General features: G+C 42.5%; 1 protein-coding gene across 1 annotated transcript; it reads left to right on the top strand.

Annotated features, from left to right (window-relative positions):
- The first annotated feature begins 2,582 nt into the window (after positions 1-2,582).
- LOC118363596 (peptidyl-prolyl cis-trans isomerase D-like) lies at positions 2,583-11,084 on the top strand. The gene is made up of 10 exons (XM_035744620.1): positions 2,583-2,758; positions 3,209-3,349; positions 3,985-4,091; positions 4,256-4,444; positions 4,613-4,735; positions 5,964-6,070; positions 6,259-6,403; positions 9,599-9,685; positions 10,264-10,306; positions 10,628-11,084. Exons 1-10 carry the CDS (start codon positions 2,674-2,676, stop codon positions 10,714-10,716), a joined length of 1,116 nt encoding a protein of 371 aa, XP_035600513.1. The 5' UTR covers positions 2,583-2,673; the 3' UTR covers positions 10,717-11,084.
- The last annotated feature ends 3 nt before the right edge of the window (positions 11,085-11,087 follow it).

Below are 11,087 nucleotides of genomic sequence, written 5' to 3'. Positions count from 1 at the left end.
CATTAATACAGGTAACGAGTGGAGGACAGAGGAGCCTCTTAAAGAAGAAGTTACAGGTCTGTGAGAGCCAGAAATCTTGCTTGTTTGTAGGTGACCAAATACTTATTTTCCACCATAATTTGCAAATAAATTCATTGAAAATCCTACAATGTGATTTTATGCTTTTTTTTTTCTTCTAATTTTGTCTGTCATAGTTGAAGTGTACCTATGATGAAAATTACAGGCCTCTCATCTTTTTAAGTGGGAGAACTTGCACAATTGGTGGCTGACTAAATTATTTTTTGCCCCACTGTATGTAATGGGGAACTGATAAAAATAAACAATCAAAGGGCAAACAATTCACACAATGAATGTGCAATAATTGGCAGGAGACAGTGGAGCACATTCTGGAGAGCTGAGTGCATGCATTCTGGAGAGAGATGCCTATAACTTTGCTACACACCCCTCCCCTCCTTGTTTTACCACTTTAAATTATACTCAAGACAGATTATCTTCACACATTTTAGATGGTTTTCACTGACAGCTGCAACTCAATCATCCGCTAGGCCTATTGCCACAAGTGCTCCCCAAATTGCTGGCTTCCCAAATAGGCCTCCACACTTGTGATTTTAAAGAATCCAGAGTATTTAAAAAATAAGCTAATGGTCCTCTGTGGCTAAATCAAGCTCTCTGGTAAAGTATTTTGAATGATTTAGACAGGAGAAACAATATAATTTTGGCAAAATATCAATTTACTTTAGGTGAAGCCAACTTCCGAACAGGGCACTGTGGGCTCGCCAACTGTACTTTCTAAATAGCAAGTGCTGAAACCAGAGATCGGACAGCCTACAGGGAGGAGGTGAGGGCCCTCGGAGTGTGGTGCCAGGAAAATAACCTCTCACTCAATGTCAACAAAACAAAGGAGCTGATAGTGGACTTCAGGCAACCAGCAGAGGCACCACACTCCTATCCACATCGACGGGACCGCAGTGGAACAGGTGGAAAGCTTCAAGTTCCTCGGCGTACACATCACTGACGATCGGAAATGGTCCACTCACACAGACAGTGTGGTGAAGAAAGTGCAACAGTGCCTCTTCAACCTCAGGAGGCGGAAAAAAATGTGGCTTTGTGAAGGTTTTAGGTGCCAAGCCAAATTTTTTCAGCCTCCTGAGGTTGAAGAGGCGCTGTTGCGCCGTCTCCACCACACTGTCTGTGTGGGTGGACCATTTCAGTTTGTCCGTGATGTGTACGCGAGGGACTTAAAACTTTCCACCTTCTCCTTGCTGTCCCATCGATGTAGATAGGGTGGTGCTGGTTCCTGAAGTCCACGATCATCTCCTTTTGTTTTGTTGACGTTGCGTGAGAGGTTGTTTTCCTGACACCACACTCCGAGGGCCCTCACCTCCTCCCTGTAGGCTGTCTCATCGTTGTTGGTGATCAAGCCCACTACTGTTGTCGTGTGCAAACTTGTTGATCGATTTGGAGGCGTGCATGGCCATGCAGTCATGGGTGAACAGGGAGTACAGGAAGGGGCTGATCACCCACCCTTGTGGGGCCCCAGTGTTGAGGATCAGCGAAGTGGAGATGTTTCCTACCTTCACCACCTGGGGGCGGCCCGTCAGGAAGTCCAAGACCCAATTGCACAGGACCCCCCCTATCTGAGATACCTACTGCAACCCTCATCCTCCACATTCAACAACCATTCTTGCTAGTCACATTCTGTTAAAAGTCCACAAAGCACAAACATCCCTGGTTTGCTCCTCTTTTCAGTTTTCTGCAAATAGCGACTGGAACGAGCTGCAATGAATACTCAAACTGGACAGTTTTATCTCCATCTCTACATTCAAAGACTCAAACATGGACATTGTTACTAACACTTACTTATTGTTGTCTCTTCCTTTTTGCCCTTTGTGCTGTTGTCTGTGCCTAACAATGTTTGTACCATGTTATTGGCGCAGCGGTCTAAGGCACTGCATCTCACTGCAAGAGGCAGTCCTCTCTTGCAGTCCCTGGTTTGAATCCAGGCTGCATCACATCTGGCCGTAATTGAGATTCCCATAGAGCGGCGCACAATTGGCTCAGCGTCGTCAAGGTTTGGCCGGGGTAGGCCGTCATTGTAAATAAGGATTTGTTCTTAACTGACTTGCCAAGTTAAATAAAGGTTAAATACATTTTTAAAAGTAGTGAATAATCCCAACCCCGCTTTTACTTCGGCACCTAGAATCGTTTTCTCTTTAACCCAATATGTAAATTGTAGGCCAACAGTTTATTTCATTAATGGAGTATAAAGTATTGCTGGCCATAAAGACCTCAGTCCCGCATGAAGGAACACCATACAGATCCTAGTTAAGAATCCTAACCCCACTTCAACACCTAGAATAGTTTTCTCTTCATAAGAGTACTGCGTTGGGGGCATTTATTTGACCTTGGAACATGCTTTAAAACCCACATTAAATGCAAATTTCACTTAAATATGAACAAATATTCATCATTATTAATGTGTAGACAATGTTTCATATCGTGAATAAATACAGGTTCATGATACTTTTGTACTATTACGTGAGGGGGCTTTTATTTGTAATTCTTCGGAAATTCCGTGACCCGGAAGTTCTTTTTGAGTGTTGCTGACGAGTCGCTGATAACTAGGAGTATTGTGGAAGTAACTTTAGCTAGCTGACGTTTAGGATTTTAGACATGTCTAACGCAACACCCGTGACCAAGCCTTCAAACAAAGAAAACCCCCGTGTCTTCTTTGATGTAGACATTGGTGGTGAAAGAGGTTAGAATATTTTCAATAAAGCGCTGTTAGTCATTCAACTGGACACGCTAGGCTAATGGCTAGCTAGCAGCGCCGGGTGGTTTCTAGAAAAAGCACATTCATGCTAGCTAGCATGATCTTAAATTAACGTTACAGCGACCAATGTATATTAAAGTACACATTTGTAATTCCTATGCTATTTTGAACCATATAGGTACTTGTATTGTTAGGTATTTTCTACTGTCTAAATATAAAAAGTTCGTCTAATTTGTGAATATCCATTCGCCTGATACATTAACGTTCCATTCGAAGCAACAAGCACGTGCTGTCATGTTTTTCGTATTCAACACTCCAGTGTCTACCAGATTAGCTAGTTGATGACTAAAAGGCTTGTTTTTGAGTTACATCTACTTTGAAATTGCATTTTTTAAAGACCAACTATCCACATAATGTATGCTATGTTGTCACCAGTTGGCCGAATCGTGTTCGAACTGTTTGCTGATGTTGTCCCCAAAACCGCTGAAAACTTTCGAGCACTCTGTACTGGAGAGAAGGGAACTGGCAAAACCACAGGAAAACCACTCCATTTCAAAGGATGTCCTTTCCACAGGAGTAAGTATTGTGCATTTCCACTGTTTGTTAGCCAGCAGGTCGTACCTGCTTGCTTACAGCCTGACTAGGGTCTAGTTAAGCAATAAGGCCCGAGGAAGTGTGGTATATGGATAATATACTAATGCTAAGGGTTGTTCTTTAGCACGACACAACTCGGAGTGCCTGGACACAGTCCTTAGACGTGGTATATTGGCCGTATATTAAACACCAAAGGAGCCTTATTGCTATTATAAACTGGTTACCAATGCAATTAGAGCAGTAAAACTTAAAATTGTGTCATACCAGTTGTATATGCTCTGATATACCATGTCATTCAGCCAATCAGAATTCAGGGCTCAACCACCCACTTTATGATGATCAATATGGGCTATTTATCAATGTTTTGTCAACAGGAGGAAGCAGCAACGGCATAATTTTCTAATTACGTTTTTTGGACTATAAATATAATTTTAAACATTAATTTCCAGTGCTATTGTACTTAATCGGGTAAAGACTGCTGAATGAGTCCAAAAACGTGTTGTGATTTATTTTGATGATATACCAGAAATCACCAAAATTGGTTTGCCCTGCTATATATAGATCACATCTATATTGCGGTAATGACCACAAACATGTACGCTGTCAATCAATTTAAGTTATCAAGCAGTTCATGATCCAGGGAGGAGATTTCTCCAACCAGAACGGCACTGGAGGGGAGAGCATCTATGGGGAGAAGTTTGAAGATGAGAACTTCCATTACAAGGTAAGGATTTTCATAATGACTTGGAATAACATAGGAGATTTTCTTGACCAGTATAAAGTCTGGGCTTTAGTCATAGGAATAACTCCTGGCCCTTAGCATGACAAATTATTTCTGTTTTCTTGGTCATCATTGAATTAACATGTGGGTGTCTGTGTCCTCTCCAGCACGACAAAGAGGGCTTGCTGAGTATGGCCAATTCTGGACCCGCCACCAATGGCTCCCAGTTCTTCATCACCACTGTGCCCACTGCTCATCTAGATGGCAAACACGTTGTCTTTGGACAAGTCTTGAAGGGGTTAGGGCTGGTGAAAACACTGGAGGCCATAGAGACTAACGAGGACACACCTCTCAAGGTCAATCAATGAGAATAAATACTGCCACATTCAATAACATTAACGCAGCAGCAAGCTGTATGTTTTGCCTTGCAGCAGGTAGATTACCTAGTATTTTTCTGTAGTGTGTGACACTTGTGAAATGCTCATAGTGTATTTACAGTTTTGCTCTTGATTCTTACCCCATAGCCCTGTGTAATTGCCGAGTGTGGTGAGCATAAACATGGAGACAACTGGGGAGTAGCCCCGAACGACGGCTCAGGGGACACCCATCCAGACTACCCAGAGGACGCCGACGTTGATTTAAAAGATGTTAGTAGTCCTACCTCATTTTCTCTCTAAACGCTTCTCTGAAGATACCCATGCTGACGTTCTATTTTTTATTTTGGTTATTGTCAGTCTCAAAAGGTGATCTTATGAAAAAAAATATATATAGCTCCATTATCTTTTCCATGTACATTATATCTGTTTTTAGTTTACACTGACATTTTACAATCACGGAAATTATAACGCCTCTTCATATCTTTTGGAGTGGCGGGCCGTCTCTGCTAAATTTATGTAGGGGAAACACTGGTTGCACCTGTATTACTGTACCTCGATTCCACCTCGCAAAGTTTGCATTTCCTTCTAAATTAACTTCTCAAAGTATTGCCATACAGGACTTTGCTGCTGTCGCTTGCCTTTCTCTGCCTTTTTCCCAACTGTTAACGACAATAATGTAGTGGCGGAGAGTCCACACGAAAATAATACTGTCCTCAACTCCTTGCACGTCGACTCCCATTTCTGAGTGTCAAGATTGGATTCCGCTAGGAATCGACTACAAATATTCTGTATTTTTTGGAACGGAGGAGACAGATTAGATGCCGAGAACACAAACACTTGCGTCTTTCATAGTGAGCTAGCGAGAGAGGGGAGGGGCACAGTTTAGGCAGGTCGGCCACTAGCCAGACATTCAGAACCGTGCACTAGGCCTATCTAGAGGCAATTAAAAGGTGTATCTCGCAATGGAATGCTGCATTTCGCAATGTCTTGGCTTGCAATGTCTCGCAACTTCAGTAGGTTATGATGTTCTTCATTAGCAAAGCGCAGGTGAGCCGGCGGGCGAGAGTGGAGGGGGCAGTCTGAAAGAACCGTACACATGTCTTGGTAATCTGTATCTCGAAATGATGAATGTGCATGTCTCGCACATTCACAAAAAATTGCAGAAAGTTAGCCTCTTCCTCTCTGGTTCTATTTAAATTACACAACTTTCTCCAGGCCTTTATAGCCTATTGTCTAGTTAGGCTATGACTAGGAAAATAATATGCTTTGTGAAAACTGCACTGTGATTTTAATTTTATGGATTTTTTATTATTTTTTGGTTAGGGGTGTTAATGTTAAGGATCCCAATTTCGTTTAAATGTTCACACCCCTATTATGTGGATTGATTTATTTAAGCATTAAGTGTGACATGAACTGCATTTCTGTGATTGTGAAATGCTGATGCAGCACTGATTGTGAAAATAGCATAAAAGTCTCATACTTGTTGTTTTTTGGTTAGGTTGACAAAGTCCTATGTGTTGCTGAGGATATTAAGAATATTGGGAACAACTTTTTCAAGAACCAAGACTGGCAGTCTGCAATCAAGAAGTACTCCAAAGCTCTCAGGTGAAATGTTATCCAGGGTTCACTCCGCTCGCACTGTGATTTACAGTGTGTGTGTGTACTAGGCCTGCTTGTGTCACAGCATGACATGCATTTGAATGCACAATGACCATAGGAGTTGTCCAAATGGCACAAACCGATCTGGGACCAGCCTAGCAAAGGACTAAATGGTGAAACGTGTCACTTGCCAGGTATCTGGCAGTTGCCGGTGATGAGCAGGAGATTGAGAAAGCCCAGGCGAAGCTGGAGCCCACGGCGGTGAGCTGCATTCTCAACACCGCTGCCTGTAAACTGAAGATGCAGCTCTGGCAGGAAGCCATGGACAGCTGTGACGAGGTAAGTAATTTAGGCCAATATGGGGGCATTGCACAGTCCTGTGCAGACAAAAATAGCATATAAAGCCAACAACTAAAAACAGTACAGCCTGCAGGTAAAATAATATCCTAATAAAATAAAAAAAATCCTATAAATCACATTGGCTGTGCATGGCCTGTCTGAAATGAACTTAAAACATTGTATCAACTATGAACTTGGATCCGTCTGAAGATCCATGCAACATCGTATAACATATTCTGGGCACTCATAGTTTCCCGCGCCAGTGACCTCAGGACAGACACAGCTCTAGTCTATGTCCGAAAGGGATAAGTAATCGGGTAGGCCCTGCTTCTTTAACACAGCGCGCATCCAACCCGGAAGCCAGCCGCCCCAATGTGTCGGAGGAAACACCGTGCACCTGGCAACCTTGGTTAGTGCGCACTGCGCCCGGCCAGCCACAGGAGTCGTGATGAGACAAGGACATCCCTACCGGCCAACCCCTCCCTAACCCGGGCGACGCTAGGCCAACTGTGCGTTGCCCCACGGACCTCCCAGTCGCGGCCGGTTACGACAGAGCCTGGGCGCGAACCCAGGGTCTCTGATGGCACAGCTGGCGCTGCAGTACAACGCCCTTAACCACTGCGCCACCCGGGAGGCCAGGAGAGCCATTTTAACGTTATTTTATTTATCAAAATGCTTTTTTTGGCGGAAATGCCTTCAACATCAATTTTCATGTGCCTTAATAATATACTTGTATGCCATCTGTAAATATGAATAAAATTGTTAAATTACTAGCCTTGTTGGTTAAGCCACAGAAGAAAAAAAAACCTTCCTACTTACTAGCCATGATTGGCTGAGATGAGTGGGCTGGACTTGCCGAGAGAGGAGTTTGGATTGGTCTGCCATATAGAAGGCTTTTGTCTATTTGAGCTGGTCAGTCTGTGTTGGTAATCCTGTCGAACGCGGCTTTTTATAACAATGTGTAGTGGAGCTGTTTAAGTGTTGCTCTCCACTTTCTAGAGGATCAAGTTTTGAAATCAGTGGACTTAGAGTATGATAGCTAAAGAGATGGAGAAACAACTCCGGATTACATCTTCAAACTAAGGGAAACCGTGGCATGGCATCCGTGACAGTCTAGCGCTAGTTAGATACATTTTCAGATATTACACGTGTCTAATTTTGACCAAGTGGTTTCATTTCAAGTTAGTGTACTGTTAGCTAGCTCACTAACATTAGCTGGCTGACTCCCTAGCTAACGTTACGTGTATGACATTATTATTTGTATCCCAGAACTGTTTGCTTTGCTAGTTAGAGCCTAATGTTAGCTAGCTAACATTTGAACCTGGTTGGTTAGCTCCCAGCAGATTCATGCAGGGTAGTAACAACATGATTTGGCACTATTTCATTGTTGTTTAACTAGGTAACGTTAGCTGGTTGGCTCATTAGCTAACGTGATGTGTGTGTAGATGGACGTGGTACCTTCAGGCGTTTGGAAATTGCTCTCAAGGATGAACCAGACTTGTGGAGGTCTACAATTTTTTTCTGAGGTCATGGCTGATTTCTTTTGATTTTCCCATGATGTCAAGCAAAGAGGCACTGAGTTTGAAGGTAGGCCTTTAAATACATCCACAGGTACACCTCCAATTGACTCAAATGATGTCAATTAGTCTATCAGAAGCTTCTAAAGCCATGACATAATTTTCTGGAATTTTCTAAGCTGTTGAAAAGGCACAGTCAACTTAGTGTATGTAAACTTCTGACCCACTGGAGTTGTGATACAGTGAATTATAAGTGAAATAATCCATCTGTAAACAATTGTTGGAAAAATTACTTCATGCACAAAGTAATGTTCTGACTTGCCAAAACTAGGTTGTTAACAAGACATTTGTGGAGTGGTTGATAAACAAGTTTTAATGACTCCAACATAAGTGTATGTAAACATCCGACTTCAACTGTACATGTTTCAAGCAGACCACCATAGCCCGTTTCCAAGAAAGCTAAAGTAACCTACCTTAATGACTATTGCCCCGCATGGCTCACATCAACACTATCATCCCGGAAACCCACAGATGACGCAGTCACACTCCACACTGCCCTTTCCCACCTGGATAAAAGGAACACCTATGTGAGAATGCTGTTCATTGATTACAGCTCAGCGTTCAACACCATAGTGCCCTCCATGCTCATTACTAAGCTAAGGACCCAGGGACTAAACACCTCCCTTTGCAACTGGATCCTGGACTTCCTGACGGGCCGTCCCCAGGTGGTAACGAGACAGTCTCTATAGGCAGGAGGTCAGAGGCCTGACAGTGTGGTGCCAGGACAACAACCTCTCCCTCAACGTGATCAAGACAAAGGAGATGATTGTGGACTACAGGAAAAGGTGGGCTGAACAGGCGCCCATTCACATCGGCGGGGCTGTAGTGGAGCAGGTCGAGAGTTTCAAGTTCCTTGGTGTCCACGTCATCAACAAACTATCATGTCCAAACACACCAAGAAGGTTGTGAATAGGGCACGACGATGCCTTTCGCCCTCAGGAGACTGAAAAGAGTCGGCATGGGTCCCCAGATCCTCAATGTTCTACAGCTGCACCATCGAGAGCATCCTGACCGGTTGCATCACCTTCTGGTATAGCAACTGCTACAGAGGGTAGTGCGTACATCACTGGGGCCAAGCTTCTTGCCATCCATGACCTATATACTTGGCTGGGTCAGAGGAAGGTCAAAAACAATTGTCATGGACTGTTCTCTCTGCTACCACATGGCAAGCGGTACCGGAGCGCCAAATCTATGTCCAAAAGGCTCCTTAACAGCTTCTAAACCCAAGCCATAAGACTGCTGAACAATTAATCAAATGGCCAGTTGAACTATTTGCACTGCTGCTACTCGCTGTTTATTATCTATGCATAGTCACTTTACCCCTACCTACATGTCCATATTACCTTGACTAACCTGTATCCCGGCACATTGACCTTTTACCAGTACCACCTGTATATAGCCTCAATGTTATTTTGTGTACCTTTTTTTTTTTCTTAAGTCCATTTTCTGAAAACTGCATTGTTGGTTAAGGGCTTGTCAGTAAGCATTTCACAGTTTGGTCTACACCTGTTGTATTCGGCGCATGTGACAAATATAATTTGATTAGGAAGGGAAAGAAACACTGAGCAGTGCAGTCACTATTTCGTCTGATTTATGTATGTTTGCTTGTTTTTTTTAGGCACTGGAGTTGAACCAGAAAAACACTAAAGCTCTGTTCAGGAGGGCCCAAGCCTGGCAGGGACTGAAGGAATACAGTAAAGCCATGGTAAAGAAAAAAAGTTGATATACACTCTTATCATACCAATCATGACTTCAGAATGTGAACCATTTGTCCCAGCCTAACAAAAATGGGCATTCTGGACTGGAACCCATGCGACAAGGATATTTTCCCCCACCGATTCATATGGGTTTATTTGCACTAAAACATTGCTTCCAAAGAGTTGGGATGAAACAATGGTCACCCGGCCTGTGTATTGGTATAAAACTGAGGAATGTAACCACTCAAATACAGACAGAGCTATCAATTTACGGACTGACCATCCATGATATCATTTTAACCATGTTCTGACACTATACAGTGTTTTACATATTGGTGTAAAACAAGCATGTATTTTGGGTTCTGATGGGGTATGACTATTGAACTAAGCTCATGAGGCATTTATAAATGATATTCTTCAAGAAAGAAATGGGCATATCATTATTTTGTAAGTCCAAAAATGGATGTAGCAACTGAGGATTCCAGCTTTAAATCTGGAATTGGAGGAAGTGGTCAATAGCTGTATCATTGTAGTTTGACTTGTCTGTCAACTCACTAAAATATTTCTCACCTTTTGACATTTGCAGAGTGATCTGAAGAAAGCTCAAGAAATAGCACCAGAGGACAAAGGTTGGTACTGCTTCTTTATGGTAACAATCAATCCAGGGGATCATTTGTGTCCTTATGGCAGCATTTACACAATCTATTGCCCAATTAGTGGAAAAAATATTAATAATTGGGCTGCATATGTAAATGTGGCCATGTGTTCTTTTGAATATTCTAAAGGCTAACTAGAACTTAGAATAAATGGTCAATATTGAGAGCAGTATGATGCTCAAAGTAACTTATTTACAAAACTCCTTCATGACATATGCAACAGTTTTGCCATTTCGTTGTGATAGGTTGTTTTCCTTGCCTGACAAGTGAATTTACTTGTTCATCCTTTGACAGCGATTGGAAACGAGATGAAGAGAGTCCAGTTGAAAGTGAAGGAGGAAAAGGAGAAAGAGAAGCAAATCTATGCAAAAATGTTTGCATGAAGATCAGACAATCATTTGATAAAGTCCACTTGCCAATAATGAGTTATTTCTGTAAGGCAGCTAGCTACAATCAGGTCCCAATTGAAAACCACCACAGTATAATATTGGCTGTTGTTGAAAGTTGTGTGGCACAGCACAAGGGGAGCTGAAAATTAAGTATGGAGGCAGCTTAACCCTGTCAGCATTTTACTGTATTCATTTATTTGGAGTGTTATGTCAATGATACTCATGTTTACAAAGAACTACTGTAATATCCCTTTGTCTGAATGTTTAAGATAAGCCATAAAATTGTGGTTGGTTAAGACTCATTCTGGAATTTGCCTACTCCACTTGTATCCAGTGCAATTAAATTCTACCTGAACATTCAATGA

Source organism: Oncorhynchus keta, chromosome 30 (genome assembly GCF_023373465.1).
Source record: "Oncorhynchus keta strain PuntledgeMale-10-30-2019 chromosome 30, Oket_V2, whole genome shotgun sequence".
NCBI classification, from domain to species: Eukaryota; Metazoa; Chordata; class Actinopteri; order Salmoniformes; family Salmonidae; genus Oncorhynchus; species Oncorhynchus keta.
This window is presented reverse-complemented; position numbering and strand designations above follow the sequence as displayed.

Coding starts and splice junctions, on each gene's coding strand:
- LOC118363596 (XM_035744620.1), top strand. CDS start 2,674: ATGTCTAACGCAACACCCGTGACCAAGCCTTCAAACAAAGAAAACCCC. Junction 4,445..4,612: donor ACGAGGACACACCTCTCAAG/GTCAATCAATGA, acceptor CTTACCCCATAG/CCCTGTGTAATTGCCGAGTG. Junction 9,686..10,263: donor AGGAATACAGTAAAGCCATG/GTAAAGAAAAAA, acceptor TGACATTTGCAG/AGTGATCTGAAGAAAGCTCA.